Here is a 22,834-nt window from a genome sequence, read left to right as displayed (position 1 = left end):
GGGGAGAATGCAGAGGCGCAATCTGTGCGCGGCGTCCGCTGCCCGCTAAATCTGGGATCAGGAAGATTACGCAGCCGGGCACGGCGCCCCCCTCCTTTAGTTTGGGGCGCAGGAGTGAGAAGTCATTTTGGAGACGCTTTTTATTGAACATTAAGATTCTCAAAAGAGTTACGCCGGTGTATCTACAGATCCCCCGGCGTAATTCGAAATTCCCGCCGGCGTATCATTGTTTTGTATTCTCAAAACAAGATACGCCGGAATTAGGCTAGGATCCGACTGGCGAAAGTCACTTACACCGTCGGATCCTAAATGCAATACTACGCTGGCCGCTAGGTGGCTTTTACGTCGATTTCAGCGTCGCATATGCAAATGAGCCGATACGCCAATTCCCGAACGTTTTTGCGCCGCTTCGCCGTAGTTTACGTTGTTTCCGTAAGCGTAAGGTTACCCCTGCTATATGAGCGGTAACCTTACGTCGGTCCGCCGTATGCCGTATGGCCGTCGGGACAGCGTCGGGTTTTTCCGTTGTTTACGTAACTCGTCGCGAATAGGGCTGTGCGTTAATTACGTTCACGTCGCAAACAATGTATTTGCGGCGTACTACGGAGCATGCGCACTGGGCTACATTTAAGGCCGGCGCATGCGCAGTTCGTTCGGCACCGGGGCGAGCTTAATTTAAATACAAGCCGCCCCCTTTGATTTACGCGGGGATACGCCGGGCCATTTAGACTACGCCGCCGCAAATTACGGAACAAGTGCTTGGAGAATACAGCACTTGCTCCAGTAAGTTGCGGCGGCGTAGCGTTGATGGCATACGCTACGCCCCGCTCGTAGATACGCAGATCTACGAGAATCTGGCCCTAAAAGTATAGATAACGCAGGTAAAGCCGGACTTCAGCAAAAAGGATTTGTAGTTTTTTATTTTGTCCATCCAGTTCTGGGATTTACACAGCTCCGCTGCACAGCACAGCCCTGTCTGGCACGGCAGCGGACCTGATTTTTCTCTGATGCAGTCGAGTAGCACTTACAGGTCTCATCCTCACCCTGTGGCTGGGACAGTGAAAGGAGAAGCAGCAGACCGATAAGATCATTATTCTATCGCTCTGCTCTCTCCTTCTATCATCATGCTCGTTGTCGGCACATGAACTGGTTCTTGCGCTCCTCGTGCTGCTTCTTCCGATCGCACTCCAGATCTGCTGTACAGGGGCTGCAAGGAGAAGCAGCAGGCTGAGGAGCTGTACAGGGGCTGCAAGGAGAAGCAGCAGGCTGAGGAGCTGTACAGGGGCTGCAAGGAGAAGCAGCAGGCTGAGGAGCTGTACAGGGGCTGCAAGGAGAAGCAGCAGGCTGAGGAGCTGTACAGGGGCTGCAAGGAGAAGCAGCAGACTGAGGAGCTGTACAGGGGCTGCAAGGAGAAGCAGCAGACTGAGGAGCTGTACAGGGGCTGCAAGGAGAAGCAGCAGGCTGAGGAGCTGTACAGGGGCTGCAAGGAGAAGCAGCAGGCTGAGGAGCTGTACAGGGGCTGCAAGGAGAAGCAGCAGACTGAGGAGCTGTACAGGGGCTGCAAGGAGAAGCAGCAGACTGAGGAGCTGTACAGGGGCTGCAAGGAGAAGCAGCAGGCTGAGGAGCTGTACAGGGGCTGCAAGGAGAAGCAGCAGACTGAGGAGCTGTACAGGGGCTGCAAGGAGAAGCAGCAGGCTGAGGAGCTGTACAGGGGCTGCAAGGAGAAGCAGCAGGCTGAGGAGCTGTACTCTTGGCTTGGCTAAACGCGTACTCTGGGCTCGGCCGAACATGTACCTTTATGCTCACAGAGGGGAGTGGTGCTTATTTTTAGAAAGGGGGAGGGGGTGCTTTAATGAAATTGATCAGACAGAAATGGTCTTGAGCAGCTGCCATAGGTCAAACTAGGTTCACAGTGATGGATAAGAAACACGTTGCCCTTTTCCTAGATGCTTGGCGGTGCCATCAATTGTTAATCTGCTATGCAGACGTCCATAACGCACGATTCTCCAAACTGTGGCCCGTTGCTTGTCTTTATGCCACCGTTTGGGCACTTCCATGGAAAAACGGCACTGACACCAGAAATGGGCAACTAATTTTCTGACTGACACCCATTATGGGGTACTATTCCTCCCACCGTCATCAAGAATGGGACACTATTCCTCTGTCTGACGCCAATGATGGGACACTATTCTTCCCACTGACACCAATGATGGGACACTATTCTTCCCACTGACACCAATGATGGGACACTATTCCTCCCACTGATACCAATGATGGGACACTATTCCTCCCAGTGACACCAATGATGGGACACTATTCCTCCCACCGACACCAATGATGGGACACTATTCCTCCCACCGACACCAATGATGAGACACTATTCCTCCCACTGATACCAATGATGGGACACTATTCCTCCCACTGATACCAATAATGGGACACTATTCCTCCTACTGACACCAATAATGGGACACTATTCCTCCTACTGACACCAATGATGAGACACTTTTCCTCCCACTGACACCAATGACGGGACACTATTCCTCCCACTGACACCAATGATGGGACACTATTCCTCCCACTGACACCAATAATGTACATTTTTAACTCCCATAGACCGCCAATCTTGAGGTATTGTTTACTCCAACTGATGTCAGGATATTATCTACTCCCACTGGCCACAGTCCGGCCCCTTTGAAGTTTGAAGGACAGCAACCTATCACTTTGTTTCCAAAGTTTGAAGCCCCCCTGGGCTAGGTGAACCTTCACACATCACAATACCCCATATAAGAGAATTGGGCACATATAAAGAATAAGGATGGAAAAGAGTGCCGCTCCAAGCCCTGCGACCTATGCTGTGCTCCCGCCCTGTAGTACTGACAGGTGCAGACTTTGCGCTGATCCGTGGAAAAAAAGAAATGTTCCTGGACTGCCGCACTCTGATTGGCGATTTATTGAAGCAAAATAAACAAAGGATAAAATCCAAAGCTGTATGACATCCAAAAATTCATGCAACACTGCAATCAATGGTAGAAAGTGGACATGGGGGACAAAAAAGCCGACATGTTTCACATCATGGATAGATGCTTAGCTATGACTAATTGATTGCAGCGTTGCATGAATTGTTTGGATGTCATACAGCTTTGGATTTTATCCTTTGTTTATTTTGCTTCAATAAATGGCCTATCAGAGTGCGGCAGTCCAGGAACATTTCTTTTTTCCATAAAGAATAAGGAGTTGTAGTCACCCATTGATAGCAATGTACAGGAGGCCGAGGGTTCCCTATGATGTCTATCAATGTCGGGACTCCATGCACTTGGTTATCAGCGCTCCTCACATTGCCTATGGAGGGATTATAGACAATCCTATCTGTATAGAGATTTATTTCACTTATCTCTTTAGCTCCGGCACAGACACCGGCCCTGGAAGCAGCTGACACTCTAATGTCCCGGCCACCCTCCCCAAGCAAAGCCATTTTACCCGGCAGCCACCTAACCCACCAGTACAGTATTGCCGCGTACACACGATCGGTTTGGTCTGATGGACCGTTTTCATCCGACCAAACCGATCGCGTGTGGGCCCCATTGGTTATTTATCCATCGGTTAAAAAAAATGGAACTTGTTTTAAAATGATCTGATGGATACCTAACCGATAGAAAAAAAAAAAAAGCGATCGTCTGTAGGCACGTCCATCGGTTAAAAATCCACGCATGCTCAGACTAAATTAGGGGGCGGGAGCGCTCGTTCTGGTAAAACTCGCGTTCGTAATGGAGATCGCACATCCTCACGCTGTAACAGAAAAGCGCGAATCGTCTTTTACTAATACGGAATCAGCTAAAGCAGCCCCAAGAGTGGCGCCATCCGAATGGAACTTCCCCTTTATAGTGCCGTCGTACGTCACCGCGTTCTGACGCGATCGTTTTTTTAACTGATGGTGTGTAGGCGCGACTGACCATCAGTCAGCTTCATCGGATAACTGATGGAAAAATCCATCAGACCGTTTTAATCGGATTGACCGATCGTGTGTACGCGGCATATGCCTTGGGGTTCAGGATGGAAACCAGAATTTGCAATGGAAAGCCATGAAAACTTTCGAGGATCCATACATACTCCATGCAGATGATCTTCACTGGGCACTGATTTGTGGGCACTGATTGGCATCGATTATGTTCAATTTTTTTTTTTTTCTTTCCTATTTTTGCTCTATTGAGCACCGGGGGACACTCCCTGGTGGTCCAGTGTGGGCATCCGAGGGGGGGCTGCGCTGATAACCAATCAGTGCAAACCCCCCCTGTCAGGAGAGACGCCGATCGGCTCTCCTCTACTCGCGTCTGTCAGACGCGAGTGAGGAAGAGCCGATCAACGGCTCTTCCTGTTTACATCGTGATCAGCCGTGATTGGCCTAAACAATTTTTAAACAATTCGTTTAGAGCGCAAAAAAATAAACAACCACAGAGGTGGTCGGAAAGCTCTATTTGTGGTAAAAAAAAGGACATTTTATTTGGGTACAGCGCATTTGTCAGTTAACCACTTAAGGACCGCCTCCTGCACATATACCTCGGCAGAATGGCACAGCTGGGCACATGTACGTGCAGGTACGTCCTCTTTAAGTGCCCAGCCGTGGGGGGTGCGGGTGCACGCCCACGACCCGGTCCGAAGCTCCGTGACTGCGGCCGCGGGATCTGGGACCCGATCGCCGCTGGAGTCCCGCGATCGGTCCCCGGAGCTGAAGAACGGGGAGAGTCGTGTGTAAACACACCTTCCCTGTTCTTCACAGAGGCGCTCTCATTGATCGCGTGTTCCCTGTTATAGGGAAACACGATCAATGATGTCACACGTCCAGCTCCGCCCCCCTACAGTTAGGAACACAGATGAGGTCACACTTAACCCCTTCAGCGCCCCCTAGTGGTTAACTCCCATAATTTTCAGAGTAAACAATGCATTTTTTTGCTGTGAAAATGACAATGGTCCCAAAAATGTGTCAAAATTGTCCGAAGTGTCCGCCATAATGTCGCAGTCACAAAAAAAATCGCTGATCGCCGCCATTAGTAGTAAAAAATATTTTTTTATAAAAATGCAATAAAACTATCCCCTATTTTGTAAACGCTATAAATTTTGCGCAAACCAATCGATAAACGCTTATTGAGATTTTTTTTACCAAGAATAGGTAGAAGAATACGTATCGGCATAAACGAAGGAAAAAAAATATATATATATATTTTTGGGGGATATTTATTATTGCAAAAAGTTAAAAATATTGTTTTTTTTTTTTTTCAAAATTGTCGCTCTATTTTTGTTTATAGCGCAACAAATAAAAACCGCAGAGGTGATCAAATACCACCAAAAGAAAGCTCTATTTGTGGGGAAAAAAGGACGTAAATTTTGTTTGGGAGCCACGTCGCACGACCGCGCAATTGTCAGTTAAAGTGACGCAGTGCCGAATCGCAAAAACTGGCCGGGTCCTTTTACCTGCCTAAAGGTCCGAGGCTTAAGTGGTTAAAGTAATGCAGTGCCGCATCGCAAAAGATGGTCTGGTGAAGGGTGGGGGGGGGGGGTAAATCTTCCTGAGGGCAAGTGGTTATATAATACAGATCATACCTGAAGTTCAGCTTTACATCTAATAAAAAAAAAAAAAATTCTGCCTAATATCAGGTTATGAATATTTCATATAATTTGATTGGATTTTGAGCGTATTCAGATTTCTATAAAGTTTATTCTGAGTTCCATAGATTGCATAGTCTTAAAGAGTGACTCCACTTTTCTTTTTTTTTAAATATATGGATAGTAAAATTTACGTTGTTTGTCGCCGTTGCACGAGCATGCGCAATTTTAAAGCGTGACTTGTTTGGTATCTGCTTACTCAGCGTAACATCATCTTTAAAAATGGGTTGTGTATCGTGTTTTTTTGCATTAAAATAATTAAAAAGAAATGTTTTTCCCCCAAAAATTGCATTTGAAAAAACAGATTAGGAGACCCATCACAATGGAGTGGGGGTTGGGGGGATTCCAGCATTGTGCTCAGGGATGGACTGGCCATTGGGACTACAGGGAGTTTCCCGGTGGGCCGATGACTCAGTGGGCCGTCTTCAGTGACAGCGGACCGCTGCCCCCCCTCCACTCCTCTGTCTCTCCCTTCCTGCAGCCCTCACCTTGAGGGAACAGAGAAGCAAGAGGAGGACCAGAGGGGCATGGGGGGGGGGATAGAGGAGTATGGGGGAGGGGACAGACAGCTGACTCAACAGCTATGGCCTGGGAGTTTCTCACTTCTGCCTAAACTTGGGGGGGGGGGGGGGGCACCAAACTGATTCTTTGCCCCGGGTGAAATAATGTCTAGCTTCCCCACTGGTACTGCCCATAAGAGTACCAGTCGTTCTACTCTATTAAAATAGAATGACTAGTGGCTAGTAAAGGGGGAGTGGGGGCTTGGGTGGCCGGGGGGGGGGGGCGGGCTATAGTTGTCCGGCCGCCATGGGAGAGACATGTCAAAGTGGGCCAGTCTGGATGAAGTCCAGGGCCAAATTTTTGTCCCAGTCCAGCCCTGATTGTGCTGTATCCGTAGTGTTCCATGGTGGGGTTGGGGGGGATTCCAGCATTGTGCTGTATCCGTAGTGTTCCATAGTGGGGTTGGGGGGGATTCCAGCATTGTGCTGTATCCGTAGTGTTCCATGGTGGGGTTGGGGGGATTCCAGCATTGTGCTGTATCCGTAGCGTCTGCCTGTACCGGAGCCTCAGTGTCATTGTAGAAGTTTATGTAAGTCGGAGAGAGAACTGGGAAGACCTCGTCACATCTGCTCATGTTTTATGCCTGAAGGACATAATTAAACTCTGTGAAGAACATGTGTAGCGCCGAGGAGAAGGCTTTGCCGGCGAGGAAAAGGGGATTGGGTGGCGTAATCTGATGATTCCGGGTTAATACATTGATAGACATAACATCCAGCATCTGTCAAAAACTGCCCCGTCCCTCCCCCGCCCTCTGGGAGCCTCATTTATAAGCAGGAGCACTGGAGGTGCAAAGAGTAGCCAATAGGATTGTAGGCAAATAGATAGCAAATTAAATTCTTTGCGTTTTTGACAACCTTGTGTTGACACTTCTAACTTCACAATAAAAATGTACTTTGCACTCCCTCCCCCTTCCCTGCCATCTCCACCCTCCCGCCCCCTCCCCTCCGCTGCCCCCCCTCCTGCCCCCTCCCCAACCTTGTGTTGACACTTCAACTTCTACTTCTAACTTCACAATGAAAATGTACTTTTCACTCCCTCCCCCCTCCCTGCCATCCCCTCCCTTCCCTTCCCCTCCCTTCTCCTGCCTTCTCTCCCTTCCCTCCCTCCTTTCCCTTCCCTCCCTCCCTCCCTCCCTCCCTTCCCTCTCCCCTTTCTCCCTTCCCCTGCCTTCTCTCCCTTCCCTCCCCCTCCCTCCCCTCCCTTCCCTTCCCTCCCCTCCCTTCCCTCTCCCCTTCCTCCCTTCCCTCTCCCCTTCCTCCCTTCCCTCTCCCCTTCCTCCCTTCCCTCCCCCTTTCCTCCCTCTTCTCCCTCCCTTTCATTCCTCCCTTTCTTTCCTCCCTCCTTTCCTCTCCTCTCCTCCCCTCCCTCCCCTTCCCTCCCCTCCCTCCCTCTCCTCCCCTCCCCCCCCCCCCCCCTCCCCCCCCCCCCCCCCCCCCGTCCTCCCTCCCCCCCCATCCTCCCTCCCCATCCTTCCTCCCCTTCCTTCCTTCCTTCCTTCCCTCCCTTCCCTCTCTATCCCTCCCTTCCCTCTCTCCCTCCCTTCCCTCTCTCCCTCCCTTACTTCCTTCCTTCCCCTCCCTTCCCTTCCCTTCCTTCCCTCCTTCCTTCCTTCCCTCCATTCCTTTCCTCCCTTCTTATATCCCCACCCTCTGTCCCCCAATGAATTGCTCTTAGAAGGGGTTCCTCTAGACCTGAACATGATTTTAAAGGTTCCTCTAGCTAGCCAAGGTTGAGAAAGGCGGCTCTATAAAATGCCAAGACCTCCTTCTGCCATCAGGTGAGATGAAAGGAAAAGTTCTATTGGAATCGGAAACTAAAGGATTCCAGCGTTTCATATTTTACCCAAAGAAATGAAAATGTTTATCTTGTATATAAAAGAAGTACTTTCTAGGCCAATCGTTCTCAAGCAGGGTTCAGTGGAACCCGACGGGTTCTCCAGACGTTTCTAGGGGTTCCCTTGAGCTGTGGCTGATGGACCTTCCATTTGTGTTTGTATCGGTCTTTATTCATGGCGGTGTTCTCAGGCAAAGTTGTGCGTGAGCCCCCCACTCTCTTGGCTGAGAAGCCCCCCCCCCCCCACATGAATGGTCTCAGGACACATGACACTAGTTATAAACAATGTTACTTTGTATCTCTCTATCTCCCGTCTGATCAATGTTTATAAACAATGCTACTTTGTATCTCTCTATCTCCCGTCTGATCAATGTTTATAAACAATGTTACTTTGTATCTCTCTATCTCCCGTCTGATCAATGTTTATAAACAATGTTACTTTGTATCTCTATCTCCCATCTGATCAATGTTTATAAACAATGTTACTTTGTATCTCTGTATCTCCTCTCCGATCAATGTTTATAAACAATGTTACTTTGTATCTCTCTATCTCCCGTCTGATCAATGTTTATAAACAATGTTACTTTGTATCTCTCTCTCTCCTGTCTGATCAATGTTTATAAACAATGTTACTTTGTATCTCTATCTCCTGTCTGATCAATGTTTATAAACAATGTTACTTTGTATCTCTCTATCTCCCGTCTGATCAATGTTTATAAACAATGTTACTTTGTATCTCTCTCTCTCCTGTCTGATCAATGTTTATAAACAATGTTACTTTGTATCTCTCTCTCTGATCAATGTTTATAAACAATGTTACTTTGTATCTCTCTATCTCCTGTCTGATCAATGTTTATAAACAATGTTACTTTGTATCTCACTATCTCCTCTCCGATCAATGTTTATAAACAATGTTACTTTGTATCTCTCTATCTCCCGTCTGATCAATGTTTATAAACAATGTTACTTTGTATCTCTCTATCTCCCGTCTGATCAATGTTTATAAACAATGTTACTTTGTATCTCTCTATCTCCCGTCTGATCAATGTTTATAAACAATGTTACTTTGTATCTCTCTCTCTCCCGTCTGATCAATGTTTATAAACAATGTTACTTTGTATCTCTCTATCTCCTGTCTGATCAATGTTTATAAACAATGTTACTTTGTATCTCTCTCCCGTCTGATCAATGTTTATAAACAATGTTACTTTGTATCTCTCTATCTCCTGTCTGATCAATGTTTATAAACAATGTTATTTTGTATCTCTCTATCTCCCGTCTGATCAATGTTTATAAACAATGTTACTTTGTATCTCTCTATCTCCCGTCTGATCAATGTTTATAAACAATGTTACTTTGTATCTCTCTATCTCCCGTCTGATCAATGTTTATAAATAATGTTACTTTGTATCTCTCTATCTCCCGTCTGATCAATGTTTATAAACAATGTTACTTTGTATCTCTCTATCTCTTGTCTGATCAATGTTTATAAACAATGTTACTTTGAGTCTTTCTATCTGCCATCTGACAGACCTTTACAGACAAAAGATCCATCCATCCCCCACACACAGACTTGCCTTGACAAAGGGGACCTGTGCGCTCTTAGAGCGCAGTTTGTGATAATAGAACCGTATGTTGCATAATGCTGCTCTTCTTCAAGCCGATGTCTCTGCAGAAAGACTATGGCTTCCACACAGAGAGCAAGGGAAGGTCCTTCTCTTCAATGCGCTGGCAGGGAATAGGCTTTTCCACTCCGGCTGTGGCTGCTTTCCAAAGAAAATTACATGAAGGACTTTGCACACCTTTTGCTTTCATGCTCAGCTGATTGGAGCTGAAAGTTGAATTTGGCTTTAAGCTGTTAGTAGATTGAATTGTGAAAATGGTTCTCTACTGCTGGCCATTGTCTAAGACTTAGCGGGGTTCACAGCTTGCATGTAGTGTGTGTGTGCTCTGCATGGAGTGTGTGTGCGCCCTGCATGGAGCGTGTGTGTGCTCTGTGTGGAGTGTGTGTGTGTGCTCTGCGTGGAGCGTGTGTGTGCTCTGCGTGGAGCATGTGTGTGCTCTGCGTGGAGCGTGTGTGTGCGCCCTGCGTGGAGCGCGTGCGCTCTGCTTGGAGTGTGTGTGCGCCCTGCGTGGAGTGTGTGTGCGCCCTGCGTGGAGTGTTTGTGCGCCCTGCGTGGTGTGTGTGCGCGCCCTGCGTGGATTGATCGATTGATTTAATGGATTTATAATGCGCCAAATACTGGCCCATTAGGGCAGTGTCTAAGCGCAAGAGGCATAACTGGAGAAAAGCAAATCAAATCAGGGGGTGAAAAAAAGAATGAGAAAAGAAAGAGAAGAGGAAAGCAAGAAAGACTAATAAACAGATCCACAGGGATCTTGTGGAGCTTGTGTGTGCTCTGCGTGGGGTGTGTGCCCGCCCTGCGTGGGGTGTGTGTGCTCTGTGTGGGGTGTGTGCTCTGCGTGGAGTGTGTGTGCGCCCTGCGCGAGGTGTGTGTGCGCCCTGCGTGGTGCGTGTGTGTGTGCGCGCCCTGTGTGGTGCGTGTGTGTGCTCTCTGCGTGGTGCGTGTGTGTGCGCTCTCTGCGTGGTGCGTGTGCGCCGCGCGTGTGTGTGTGCGCCCTGTGTGTGTGCTCTGCGTGTGGTGTGTGAAAGCCCTGCGCGGAGCGTGTGTGCGCCCCCTTTGGAGCCTGTGTGTGCGCCCTGCGTGTGCTGTGTCCCCCCTCCAGCGTTGCTCGTAGTAAAATCCAGTGGCTCACTATCAGGATAACTGACTACATTTTGTCCTGATGTGTATTCCTGTGATGATTGGTTGATGAAGACTCCATTATACGATCCTCTGTAGCCGGATCCTCCGCATGTAGGTCATTGTTCTTCCTAAGGCTCTGAAGAATATGTTAAGTAAATAGCAAACTCCAGGCATGTAAAAAAAAAAAAAAACACAGAACTCGGTATAAATGCTTTTAACGTAAAACCAACATAATTACCCCAATGTATCTTCTAATCCCCGCACAGCAGCACTCAGACTGGGAGAGGGAACGGCAACGCTAGGAGCAAATCGGTTTTCTGTGGCTTGGGAACAGGGAACATGGTGGAGCAGAGATAATGGTTTAAAAATGAGTTGCATCTCTTAAACCTAGGGGGTCACTCACCCTAGTGATTGGGGGATGCACAGTTGAGCCACACTTTTACTGCCCACCAATTGTCACCCCCCTTTAGCTGCAGAGGCAGTGGTTGGGGGTGTACACATGCTCTGCAAGTGTCCAGACACTGTACGCAGTTGGGGCACGCTAGTGTTAGGGATGAAGGGGTTAAAGCATTTTACAGGTGGTCAGGAGACAATACAAGGTCACCTCACTGATAATCAAATGTTCTCGGAAGAGCGATCCCAAAGCAGATCGCTCTTCAGAGAGTGTTGCCAGCATGGTGTCACCCTCCTGACTGTGCCGTCCTTACGAGTCACACAAGTTGCTGGATAGAACTCCAGTCTTTATGCAGATAACGTCGCTCCATGCTGTGCGTTTTGCCCGGAGTCCTGCTTTAAGTCGCATCGTTCACAAACTGTCTCTTTATTTTTCAGAAACCTCGGAAAGTCCGGCCTCCGGGTCTCCTGCCTCGGCTTAGGTAAGTCACACCAGTTATACGTTCAGTGCATGTTGAGCAAAGAAACTTCCTTCTCACCCAGGAAAGGAAGACAATAGTGCTGCGGAGATCTATTAAAGTAAATGTGGGGGGAGGGGGGGGGGGAGGAGTCAGGGAGACATGGAGCGCAATTCACAGAATTTTGCATGCGATATTGAAAAACTCAATTCATTAAAGGTTTACGTGCTATTTAACAAATACTGCTGGTTGTTAAGGAGCTGGCACCCGCCACATCCTTAACAGCTATGACTCATCCCTGCTGCCAGCGACCTAACAACCATCACTCACCCCTGCTGTCAGCGTCCTAACAACCATGACTCATTCCTGCTGCCACCATCCTAACAACCATGACTCATCCCTGCTGCCAGCGTCCTAACAACCATGACTCATCCCTGCTGCCAGCGTCCTAACAACCATGACTCATCCCTGCTGCCAGCGTCCTAACAACCATGACTCATCCCTGCTGCCAGCGTCCTAACAACCAGGCCTCATCCCTGCTGCCAGCGTCCTAACAACCATGACTCACCCCTGCTGTCAGCGTCCTAACAACCAGGCCTCATCCCTGCTGTCAGCGTCCTAACAACCATGACTCATCCCTGCTACCAGCATCCTAACAACCATGACTCATCCCTGCTGCCAGCGTCCTAACAACCATGACTCATCCCTGCTGCCAGCGTCCTAACAACCATGACTCATCCCTGCTGCCAGCGACCTAACAACCATGACTCATCCCTGCTGCCAGCGTCCTAACAACCATGACTCATCCCAGCTGCCAGCGACCTAACAACCATGACTCATCCCTGCTGCCAGCGTCCTAACAACCATGACTCATCCCTGCTGCCAGCGTCCTAACAACTGTGACTCATCCCTGCTGCCAGCGTCCTAACAACCGTGACTCATCCCTGCTGCCAGCGTCCTAACAACCATGACTCATCCCTGCTGCCAGCAACCTAACAACCATTACTCATCCCTGCTGCCAGCGTCCTAACAACCGTGACTCATCCCTGCTGCCAGCGTCCTAACAACCATGACTCATCCCTGCTGCCAGCGTCCTAACAACCATGACTCATCCCTGCTGCCAGCGTCCTAACAACCATGACTCATCCCTGCTGCCAGCGTCCTAACAACCGTGACTCATCCCTGCTGCCAGCGTCCTAACAACCATGACTCATCCCTGCTGCCAGCTTCCTAACAACCATGACTCATCCCTGCTGCCAGCGTCCTAACAACCATGACTCATCCCTGCTGCCAGCGTCCTAACAACCGTGACTCATCCCTGCTGCCAGCGTCCTAACAACCATGACTCATCCCTGCTGCCAGCTTCCTAACAACCATGACTCATCCCTGCTGCCAGCAACGTAACAACCATTACTCATCCCTGCTGCCAGCGTCCTAACAACCGTGACTCATCCCTGCTGCCAGCGTCATAACAACCATGACTAACCCCTGCTGCCAGCATCCTAACGGTCACACCCAATCGGTCACACCCAATCTGACTGTGACATTGTATGCCTTAACTTGAAGTCACACGATTTCAAAGCTGCATTTCAGTGCGACTTAGCTGACATCTGTGCGACTAAATGCGCAGATATCTATGAAAGTCGCACCTTAAATCGCAACTAATGGTGCAGGAACCTTTTTAAAAAAAAATTGGTGTAGCATCGCAAAGTCAGAGTCGCACTGATGTGAACAGTTCCATTGCCAGCAACAGGCTGCCACCTGTCATGCGATTTGGAACTGTCAAATTACATTACAAATTGCACCGGTGCAAAGTATTACATTCCCTATCTCTTTATCTATAGAGGATACAATGTATTACATGTCATATCTCTGTATCTATAGAGGATACAATGTATTACATATCATATCTCTGTATCTATAGAGGATACAATGTATTACATATCATATCTCTGTATCTATAGAGGATACAATGTATTACATATCATATCTCTGTATCTATAGAGGATACAATGTATTACATATCATATCTCTGTATCTATGGAGGATACAATGTATTACATGTCATATCTCTGTATCTATAGATGATACAATGTATTACATTCCCTATCTCTGTATCTATAGAGGATACAATGTATTACATATCATATCTCTGTATCTATAGAGGATACGATGTATTACATTCCCTATCTCTGTATCTATAGATTGTACAATGTATTACATATCATATCTCTGTATCTATAGAGGATACAGTGTATTACATATCATATCTCTGTATCTATAGAGGATACAATGTATTACATGTCATATCTCTGTATCTATAGAGGATACAGTGTATTACATATCATATCTCTGTATCTATAGAGGATACAATGTATTACATATCATATCTCTGTATCTATAGATGATACAATGTATTACATATCATATCTCTGTATATAGATGATACAATGTATTACATGTCATCTATGTATCTATAGAGGATACAATGTATTACATGTCATATCTGTGTATCTATAGATTGTACAATGTATTACATTCCCTTTCTCGGTTGCCGTTGGGTGTGGGGTGGGGGGGGGGGTTGGTTTTTGGAGGCGACCTTGGTTTGGTGTTCCCGGCATGCTGAAGATTCTCCTCCTGACTCTTTCCTTTCTCTCTCTTTGAAGGAACATGGGTGACGTTTGGAGGTCAGATCACAGACGAGGTAAGAAAGACGGACTTCCCGTTTATAAATAACGTTGGGCAGCTGTTAAGAAAAGTAATTGGGGCTAAGTAGGAGGCGCGGCGGCCGCGTACATCTGTCCGCTCTCCGGCAGGATGACCTATTTTTTGGGGCTTGTGGGAGGGCGGCCTAATCCGAGACTCCGAGGATTCTGGGGGATTTTTGTGGCAGCAATTCACTAGGATTGTCGGGAAATTACTAAATGAAATTCAACTCCATTTACATTGTGTTCCCCACCTACCTGCCCCGCTGGGGGGCCACCCGGGATTCAGAATCATGGGGCTCCCAACTTTCTAGGACCCCATTGTATATTCTACAAATATTCATAGGTTAGTCCTCATCAGCACCCCCCTTGTATCAGGATCCCCATCAGAGTCCCCCCAATACATCACGGTCCCCATAGGAAACCCCACTTACATCAGAGTCTCCCCTATAAATAAGGGCCCCTATCAGAGTCTCTTTAAGGGGCCCAATCAAAGTCCCCCCACCCATACATCAGGATCCCCATTAGAGTCCCCCCCACACATTAGGGTTCCCATCAGAATCTCCCCTATAAATAAGGGTCCCAATCAGAGTACCCCTATACATCAGGGTTCTTATCAGAGTCCCTCCAAAACATCAGTGTCCCCATCAGAGTCCCCCTTTTTACATCAGCATCCCCCTCAGAGTCCCCCTTTTTACATCAGCATCCCCATCAGAGTCCCCCTTATACACCGAGGTCCCCTTCAGAATCCCCCTTTTACAACAGGGTCCCCTTCAGAGTCCCCCTTTTACACCAGGGTCCCCTTCAGAGTCCCCCTTTTACGCCAGGGTCCCCTTCAGAGTCCCCCTTTTACGCCAGGGTCCCCTTCAGAGTCCCCCTTTTACGCCAGGGTCCCCTTCAGAGTCCCCCTTTTACGCCAGGGTCCCCTTCAGAGTCCCCCTTTTACGCCAGGGTCCCCTTCAGAGTCCCCCTTTTTCCCCCGGGTCCCCCTCAGAGTCCCCCTTTTACGCCAGGGTCCCCTTCAGAGTCCCCCTTTTACGCCAGGGTCCCCTTCAGAGTCCCCCTTTTACGCCAGGGTCCCCTTCAGAGTCCCCCTTTTACACCAGGGTCCCCTTCAGAGTCCCCCTTTTACACCAGGGTCCCCTTCAGAGTCCCCCTTTTACACCAGGGGCCCCTTCAGAGTCCCCCTTTTACACCAGGGTCCCCTTCAGAGTCCCCCTTTTACACCAGGGTCCCCTTCAGAGTCCCCCTTTTACACCAGGGTCCCCTTCAGAGTCCCCCTTTTTACATCAGGATCCCCCTCAGCTTCCCCCTACATCAACTGTCCCCACCAAAGTCCCCCCCCTTACTTCAGGTGTATCAGTCAGGGTCCTTCCCCTATTTTTAGGGTCCCCACTTACCTCAGAGGTGCTCATCAGAGTCCCTCTGTACATCAAGTGTCCTCATTAAACTTCCTGCTTACCTCAGGGTCTTCCTCAGTGTCCTCATCTCAGGATCCCCATCAGAGTCCCCCCCCTTTGCGTCATAGTCCCCCCCCTTTGCGTCATAGTCCCCCCCCTTTGCGTCATAGTCCCCCCCTTTGCGTCATAGTCCCCCCCTTTGCATCAGAGTCCCCCCTTGCATTATTTTTTTACTTCCCCTGGATCAAGAAGAGCAATTAACCCTTGCAGTGCAGGCACAGAGATCCATTTTTTTTATTATTCACTCTGAGTTGGGCCTGTTGGGTGTGAAGTACCGGAGCCGCCATTGCTTCCTTGCTTTTGGAGAGGCAAGCGTTGGAGCGTCATCATCATCCTCACTTATCATAGAACAAATATGAAGGGTGGAAGTTTCAGCGCTGCTCCGGCTGCAGACGTATCACTGAGGCCAGGATAGGGAGGAACGGTCCCGGAGCTCGCACCTTCAAAACCAAGTCTCCCGGGACCCTGGGGGTCAACGCTGACTGCCCCCGTCATTGTGGGGCGGAGGTGACAGGTGGTCCTCCAGGTGGGGGGGGGGGGGGGGGAAGGTGCAGCCGCTCACCTGGCCGGAGCGGATCATCTTACGGTCGCACACACAACAGGAACACTTGGCCGAGTCTTTAGCGCTTTAAATATTCATGCGGCTTTGTGCCGATCGTTTTGTTTCTCGTAAAGGCCCACAAAGGGAGGATCTGCTGGCGGGGGCAGGGGAAGGGGCAGCTGGCAGGATTCCCTTGGGAGCGGGCGGGCCTGGAGCTTCATCTGCGCCAATCTGCACCCAGGATAATGGCAAACGCCGGCGCTGTATTATTTCTATGGACAGGCCTAGGGCAGTATACAGGCAGGCCTAGGGTAGAATATGGACAGGCCTAGGATAATATATATGGACAGGGTAGGGCAGGCTCTGGTCGGGGCTCCTTTTGCATGAATTACTGCATCAATGCGGAATGGGGAGTCGTGTCATCTGCCGGTGTTGGACCTCTGTGTGTTTTATAAAGTCCAAAGTCAGCTCAGCCGTCTAGCAGGAAATTCTAGAGCACTTCATGCTTCCCTCTAGATACCAGCTTTATGGGGATGCTGAGTTCATTTTCCAGCAGGACTTGGCACCTCCCACACTGCCAAAACTACCAATACCTGGTCACATGATCATGGGATCACTGTGCTTGATTGGCCTGACCTGAACCCCATATAGAACCTGTGGGGTATTGTCAAGAGGAAGATGAGAGTCACCAAACCCAACAATACTGACGAGGTGAAGGCCACTATCAAAGTAACCTGGACTTCCATAACACCTCAGCAGTGCCCCTGGCTGATCCCCTCCATGCCACTCCGCATTGATGCCGTAATTCATGCAAAATTGTGCGCTCCGGGTCATTGTGTGCGCTCCGGGTCATTGTGTGCGCTCCGGGTCATTGTGTGTGCTCCGGGTCATTGTGTGCGCTCCGGGTCATTGTGTGCGCTCCGGGTCATTGTGTGTGCTCCGGGTCATTGTGTGCGCTCCGGGTCATTGTGTGCGCTCCGGGTCATTGTGTGCGCTCCGGGTCATTGTGTGCGCTCCGGGTCATTGTGTGCGCTCCGGGTCATTGTGTGCGCTCCGGGTCATTGTGTGCGCTCCGGGTCATTGTGTGTGCTCCGGGTCATTGTGTGCGCTCCGGGTCATTGTGTGCGCTCCGCGTCATTGCGCGCTCCGGGTCATTGCGCGCTCCGGGTCATTGCCCGCTCCGGGTCATTGCACGCTCCGGGGTCATTGTCCGCTCCGGGTCATTGTGTGCGCTCTGAGTCATTGTGTGCGCTCTGAGTCATTGTGTGCGCTCTGAGTCATTGTGTGCGCTCTGAGTCATTGTGTGCGCTCTGAGTCATTGTGTGCGCTCCGGGTCATTGTGTGCGCTCCGGGTCATTGTGTGCGCTCTGAGTCATTGTGTGTGCTCCGGGTCATTGCCCGCTCTGGGGTCATTGCCCGCTCCGGGTCATTGTGTGCGCTCCGGGTCATTGCGCGCGCTCCGGGTCATTGTGTGCGCTCCGGGTCATTGTGTGTGCTCCGGGTCATTGCGCGCTCCGGGTCATTGCGTGTGCTCCGGGTCATTGTGTGCGCTCCGGGTCATTGTGTGCGCTCCGGGTCATTGTGTGCGCTTCGGGTCATTGTGTGCGCTTCGGGTCATTGTGTGCGCTCCGGGTCATTGTGTGCGCTCCGGGTCATTGTGTGCGCTCCGGGTCATTGTGTGCGCTCCGGGTCATTGCGCGCGCTCCGGGTCATTGTGTGCGCTCCGGGTCATTGTGTGCGCTCCGGGTCATTGTGTGCGCTCTGGGTCATTGCGTGTGCTCCGGGTCATTGTGTGCGCTCGGGTCATTGCCCGCTCCGGGTCATTGCGCGCTCCGGGTCATTATGTGCGCTCGGGTCATTGCGCGCTGCGGGTCATTGCGCGCTCCGGGGTGATTCTATAAGATTACAGAGGAGTTTAATTCTGCGACAACTGGATTACATGAGTAGGACAAAATGTATTCTCAATGTCCGACATCCCGATCACTCATCCGGAGCGATTGGAAATGACGATGGGCCGGGTTCCTCTTACATAGGAGATCAGATTACTGAGAGAAAGCATTCAAATGATCTGCGAGGGCCTTTATCACATTACCCGCGTGTGCGACCGCGCTGCACGCATGACAGGCGACATCATCGCGGCTCAGCCGTCCAAACTGAAAATCTCCGGAATTTAGAGACGGCCTGCCCAACCCCCACTGCCATGGAAATCTCCCCATTGCCAGTGACCTGAGGTTCTGGGAACACCGTCTCCTGATCTTTGTGAATACGCAGGTGACGCATTCCTAGCCCCGCCTTTTGTAGCTTACTTGGGGTGGTGGATTAATGACGTTGGGACCTTCAGTAGATGTGTGTTAGTGGGCGTCCTGACTCTCCTGTAGTCCAAGGGAGGGGGCCGAGCACAACACTCCACACCAGGGAGAAAGCCTGGTGTGGAGATCGGATCGCCGCCGGTGTCACCAAGAAACTGAAGAGGTGTACCTAATAAAGTGTCCGGGGAGCAGGGCCGCCATCAGGGGGGTACTGTTAGTACACCTGTAAGGGGCCCGGATGGCACCCCCCCCCCTTTTTTTATTTTGTCAGCACCCAAAGCTCCCCGACCTCTAAGGGGCCCGGTGGTCCCCAGGGCCCCGGATGGCATCCCCCCTTTTTTTTTTTCATTCATCAGCACCCAAAGCCCCCTAACCTCTAGCCCGGTGGTCCCCAGGGCCCCGGATGGCATCCCCCCTTTTTTTTCCATCAGCACCCAAAGCCCCCCGACCTCTAAGGGGCCCGGTGGTCCCCATTTCCCCCGGATGGCATCCCCCTTTTTTTATTTTTTTATTCATCAGCACCCAAAGCCCCCTAACCTCTAGCCCGGTGGTCCCCAGGGCCCCGGATGGCATCCCCCCTTTTTTTTCCATCAGCACCCAAAGCCCCCGACCTCTAAGGGGCCCGGTGGTCCCCAGGGGCCTGGATGGCATCCCCTTTTTTTTACATTTTTATTTTTTCGTCAGCACCGACAGCCCCCTCCCCCCTCTAAGGGGCCCGGTGGTTCCCAGATGGCATCCCCCTTTTTTTTTTTTTTGTCAGCACCCAAAGCCCCCTTCTCAACTTGCCGCGGCAGCACCCCCAGGGGGCCCATGCCTGAAGCTGTGTAAGGGGCCCCCAAAATTCCCGATGGCGGCCCTGACGGCGAGTGTGGTATGTGGTTCCGGATCTCACACTCTGACTTGGTTTTGCAGATGGCCGAGCAGTTGATGACGCTGGCGTACGATAACGGAATTAACCTTTTCGACACGGCTGAAGTCTACGCTGCAGGAAAGTAAGTAAAGAATTGATCTCCATTATCAGCCATACATGTTGATTGATTTCCTCCAATCGCCGGGATCCATATCAGAAATATCTGCACATTGTCCCTCAGCCCTGATGTAAGTAGTGGGCTGGCCCTTGGGAGGAGTTATGCAAATATCAAAATGCCTGGAGGAGTTCACAGGCGGTGATCCCTGTCCTCTGTCCTTCCAGCGTGATCCCTGTCCTTCCAGCAGTGATCCCTGTCCTTTGTCCTTCCAGCAGTGATCCCTGTCCTCTGTCCTTCCAGCGGTGATCCTTGTCCTCTGCCCCTCCAGCAGTGATCCCTGCCCTCTGTCCTTCCAGCGGTGATCCCTGCCCTCTGTCCTTCCAGCGGTGATCCCTGTCCTTCCAGCGGTGATCCCTGCCCTCTGTCCTTCCAGCGGTGATCCCTGCCCTCTGTCCTTCCAGCGGTGATCCCTGTCCTTCCAGCGGTGATCCCTGTCCTCTCAGCGGTGATCCCTGTCCTCTGTCCTTCCAGCAGTGATCCCTGTCCTCTGTCCTTCCAGTGGTGATCCCTGTCCATCCAGCGGTGATCCCTGTCCTCTGTCCTTCCAGCGATGATCCCTGTCCTCTGTCCTTCCAGTGATGATCCCTATCCTCCACTCTCCAGACCCTGGTCCTCTGCTCTACTCATTCCCTGTACACTACCCTACCGATTCCTCTACAATCACCTGCTGACGGCCCTGCTTGGCCCTCTGCCCTGCTGACCCCTCGTCCTCTGCCCTTCTGACGTCCCATCCTCTGCCCTGCTGACGTCCCTTCCTCTGCCCTGCTTTACCCCCCGTCCTCTGCCCTGCTGACCCCCCTGTCCTCTGCCCAGCTTATGTGCCATCCTCTGCCCTGCTGATGTTCTGTCCTCTGCAATGCTTGTGTGCCATCCTATGCCCTGCTTATGTGCCATCCTCTGCCCTGCTGACCCCCCGTCCTCTGCCCTGCTGACCCCCTGTCCTCTGCCCGGCTAACCCCCCGTCCTCTGCCCTGCTGACGTCCCGTCCTCTGCCCTGCTGACGTCCCGTCCTCTGCCCTCCTGACGTCCCGTCCTCTGCCCTGCTGACGTCCCGTCCTCTGCCCTGCTGACGTCCCGTCTTCTGCCCTGCTGACCCCCTGTCCTCTGCCTTGCTGACCCCCCCGTCCTCTGCCCTGCTGACCCCTCGTCCTCTGCCCTGCTGACCCCCCGTCCTCTGCCCTGCTGACCCCCCGTTTCCTGCATTCCGACATCAGACGGGCTAGATCCGGGCCTGAGCAGTTTTTATTACAGGGAGGAGCCTGTACCACTATACATGACTGAAGGGGCCGCTTGGAAACAAGAGAAAAGGGAAATGTCTGGCACATACTGATGTGAAGATGAAAGCAGCTTCCCCCGTTCCCGGCACTTAGAAATGGAACAGAATTTGGACATCACAGCGAAGACAATAATTGAGTTTTACAAGAAAATCTTTGTTCTCCATTTGTATCGGAATCTCAGAGAATCTTCATTTCGGTATTGGGTGTAATTTCCGGTCTGAAATGAAGTGATTGCGAGTGTGGAGATTACCATCATTAATTCTCTGTATATGAGCGACTCCCACTATCTGTCCTCCGAGATCTTCCCTGTATAGAGGACATCAGAGACTTCCCAGAGGAGTCCATTGAAGACCGGAAACCGTTTTCTTCTCGAAGAATCTCATTGTATGGAGGAGGATCTGATATCTACACTCAGGGGGCCGGGATGGGATTCCTTTGTCTGAAACTTATATTAATAATTCCTATGTGTGTGTATATATCAGACTGGAGTGCTTCGGAAGACTACAGGAGACGGTCAGAGACTGCAGACACTCTACAGGAGACGGTCAGAGTTTGTAGAAAATGCTACAGGAGACGGTCAGAGACTGGGGACATGCTACAGGAGACGGTCAGAGACTGGGGACATGCTACAGGAGACGGTCAGAGACTGGGGGCATGCTACAGGAGACGGTCAGAGACTGGGGGCATGCTACAGGAGACGGTCAGAGACTGGGGGCATGCTACAGGAGACGGTCAGAGACTGGGGGCATGCTACAGGAGACGGTCAGAGACTGGGGGCATGCTACAGGAGACGGTCAGAGACTGGGGGCATGCTACAGGAGACGGTCAGAGACTGCAGACATGCTACAGTAGACGGTCAGAGACTACAGACATGCTACAGGAGACGGTCAGAGACTGCAGACATGCTACAAGAGATGTCAGAGACTGGGGACATGCTACAGGAGACGGTCAGAGACTGGGGACATGCTACAGGAGACGATCAGAGACTGGGGACATGCTACAGGAGACAGACAGAGACTGGGGACATGCTACAAGAGACGGTCAGAGTTTGTAGAAAATGCTACAGGAGACGATCAGAGAATGGGGACATGCTACAGGAGACAGACAGAGACTGGGGACATGCTACAAGAGACGGTCAGAGACTGGGGACATGCTACAGGAGACGGTCAGAAAATGCGGGCATGCTACATGAGACGGTCAGAGACTGCAGACATGCTACAAGAGATGGTCAGAGACTGGGGACATGCTACAAGAGACGGTCAGAGACTGGGGACATGCTACAAGAGACCGTCAGAGACTGGGGACATGCTACAGGAGACGGTCAGAAAATGCGGGCATGCTACAGGAGACAGTCAGAAAATGCGGGCATGCTACATGAGACGGTCAGAGACTGGGGACATGCTACAAGAAATGGTCAGAGACTGGGAACATGCTACAGGAGGCGGTCAGAGACTGCAGACATGCTACAAGAAATGGTCAGAGACTAGGGACATGCTACATGACACGGTCAGAGACTGCAGACATGCTAAAAGAGACGGTCAAAGACTGGGGACATGCTACAGGAGGCGGTCAGAAACTGCAGACATGCTACAGGAGACGGTCAGAAACTGCAGACATGCTAAAAGAGACGGTCAGAGACTGGGGACATGCTACAGGAGACAATCAGAGACCAAAATAGTGTCATACATCCAGGTGTCTTCATGGGAGGCGGGGCTTTCTCAGCTATGCACCCCCTCCTGCCTGCGAGCTAAGGGCAGATGGATTCCAGGACATAAATGCTTCAGGAATCATCTCCCCTTACTCAAGATGGCCACAGCTAGAAATCTTAGGGGGGTGTTTTTCAAATTTATCAACAAAAAAA

The 22,834-nt window shown here is 50.7% G+C and overlaps 1 protein-coding gene across 6 annotated transcripts in view; it reads left to right on the top strand.

Moving 5' to 3' along the window:
- KCNAB2 (potassium voltage-gated channel subfamily A regulatory beta subunit 2) overlaps positions 1-22,834 on the top strand; it is a 232,236-nt gene that overhangs the window by 168,222 nt on the left and 41,180 nt on the right. For all 6 annotated transcript variants that reach the window (XM_040326541.1, XM_040326543.1, XM_040326542.1 and 3 more), the window contains 3 exons: positions 11,634-11,677; positions 14,320-14,357; positions 19,581-19,660. In XM_040326541.1, the coding sequence (XP_040182475.1) occupies positions 11,634-11,677; positions 14,320-14,357; positions 19,581-19,660 (162 nt within the window). The remainder of the gene's footprint in view (positions 1-11,633; positions 11,678-14,319; positions 14,358-19,580; positions 19,661-22,834) is intronic.

Source organism: Rana temporaria, chromosome 10 (genome assembly GCF_905171775.1).
Source record: "Rana temporaria chromosome 10, aRanTem1.1, whole genome shotgun sequence".
Taxonomy (NCBI): Eukaryota; Metazoa; Chordata; class Amphibia; order Anura; family Ranidae; genus Rana; species Rana temporaria.
The sequence above is the reverse complement of the archived record's forward strand: the minus strand, read 5'-3'. Positions and strand labels throughout refer to the sequence as shown.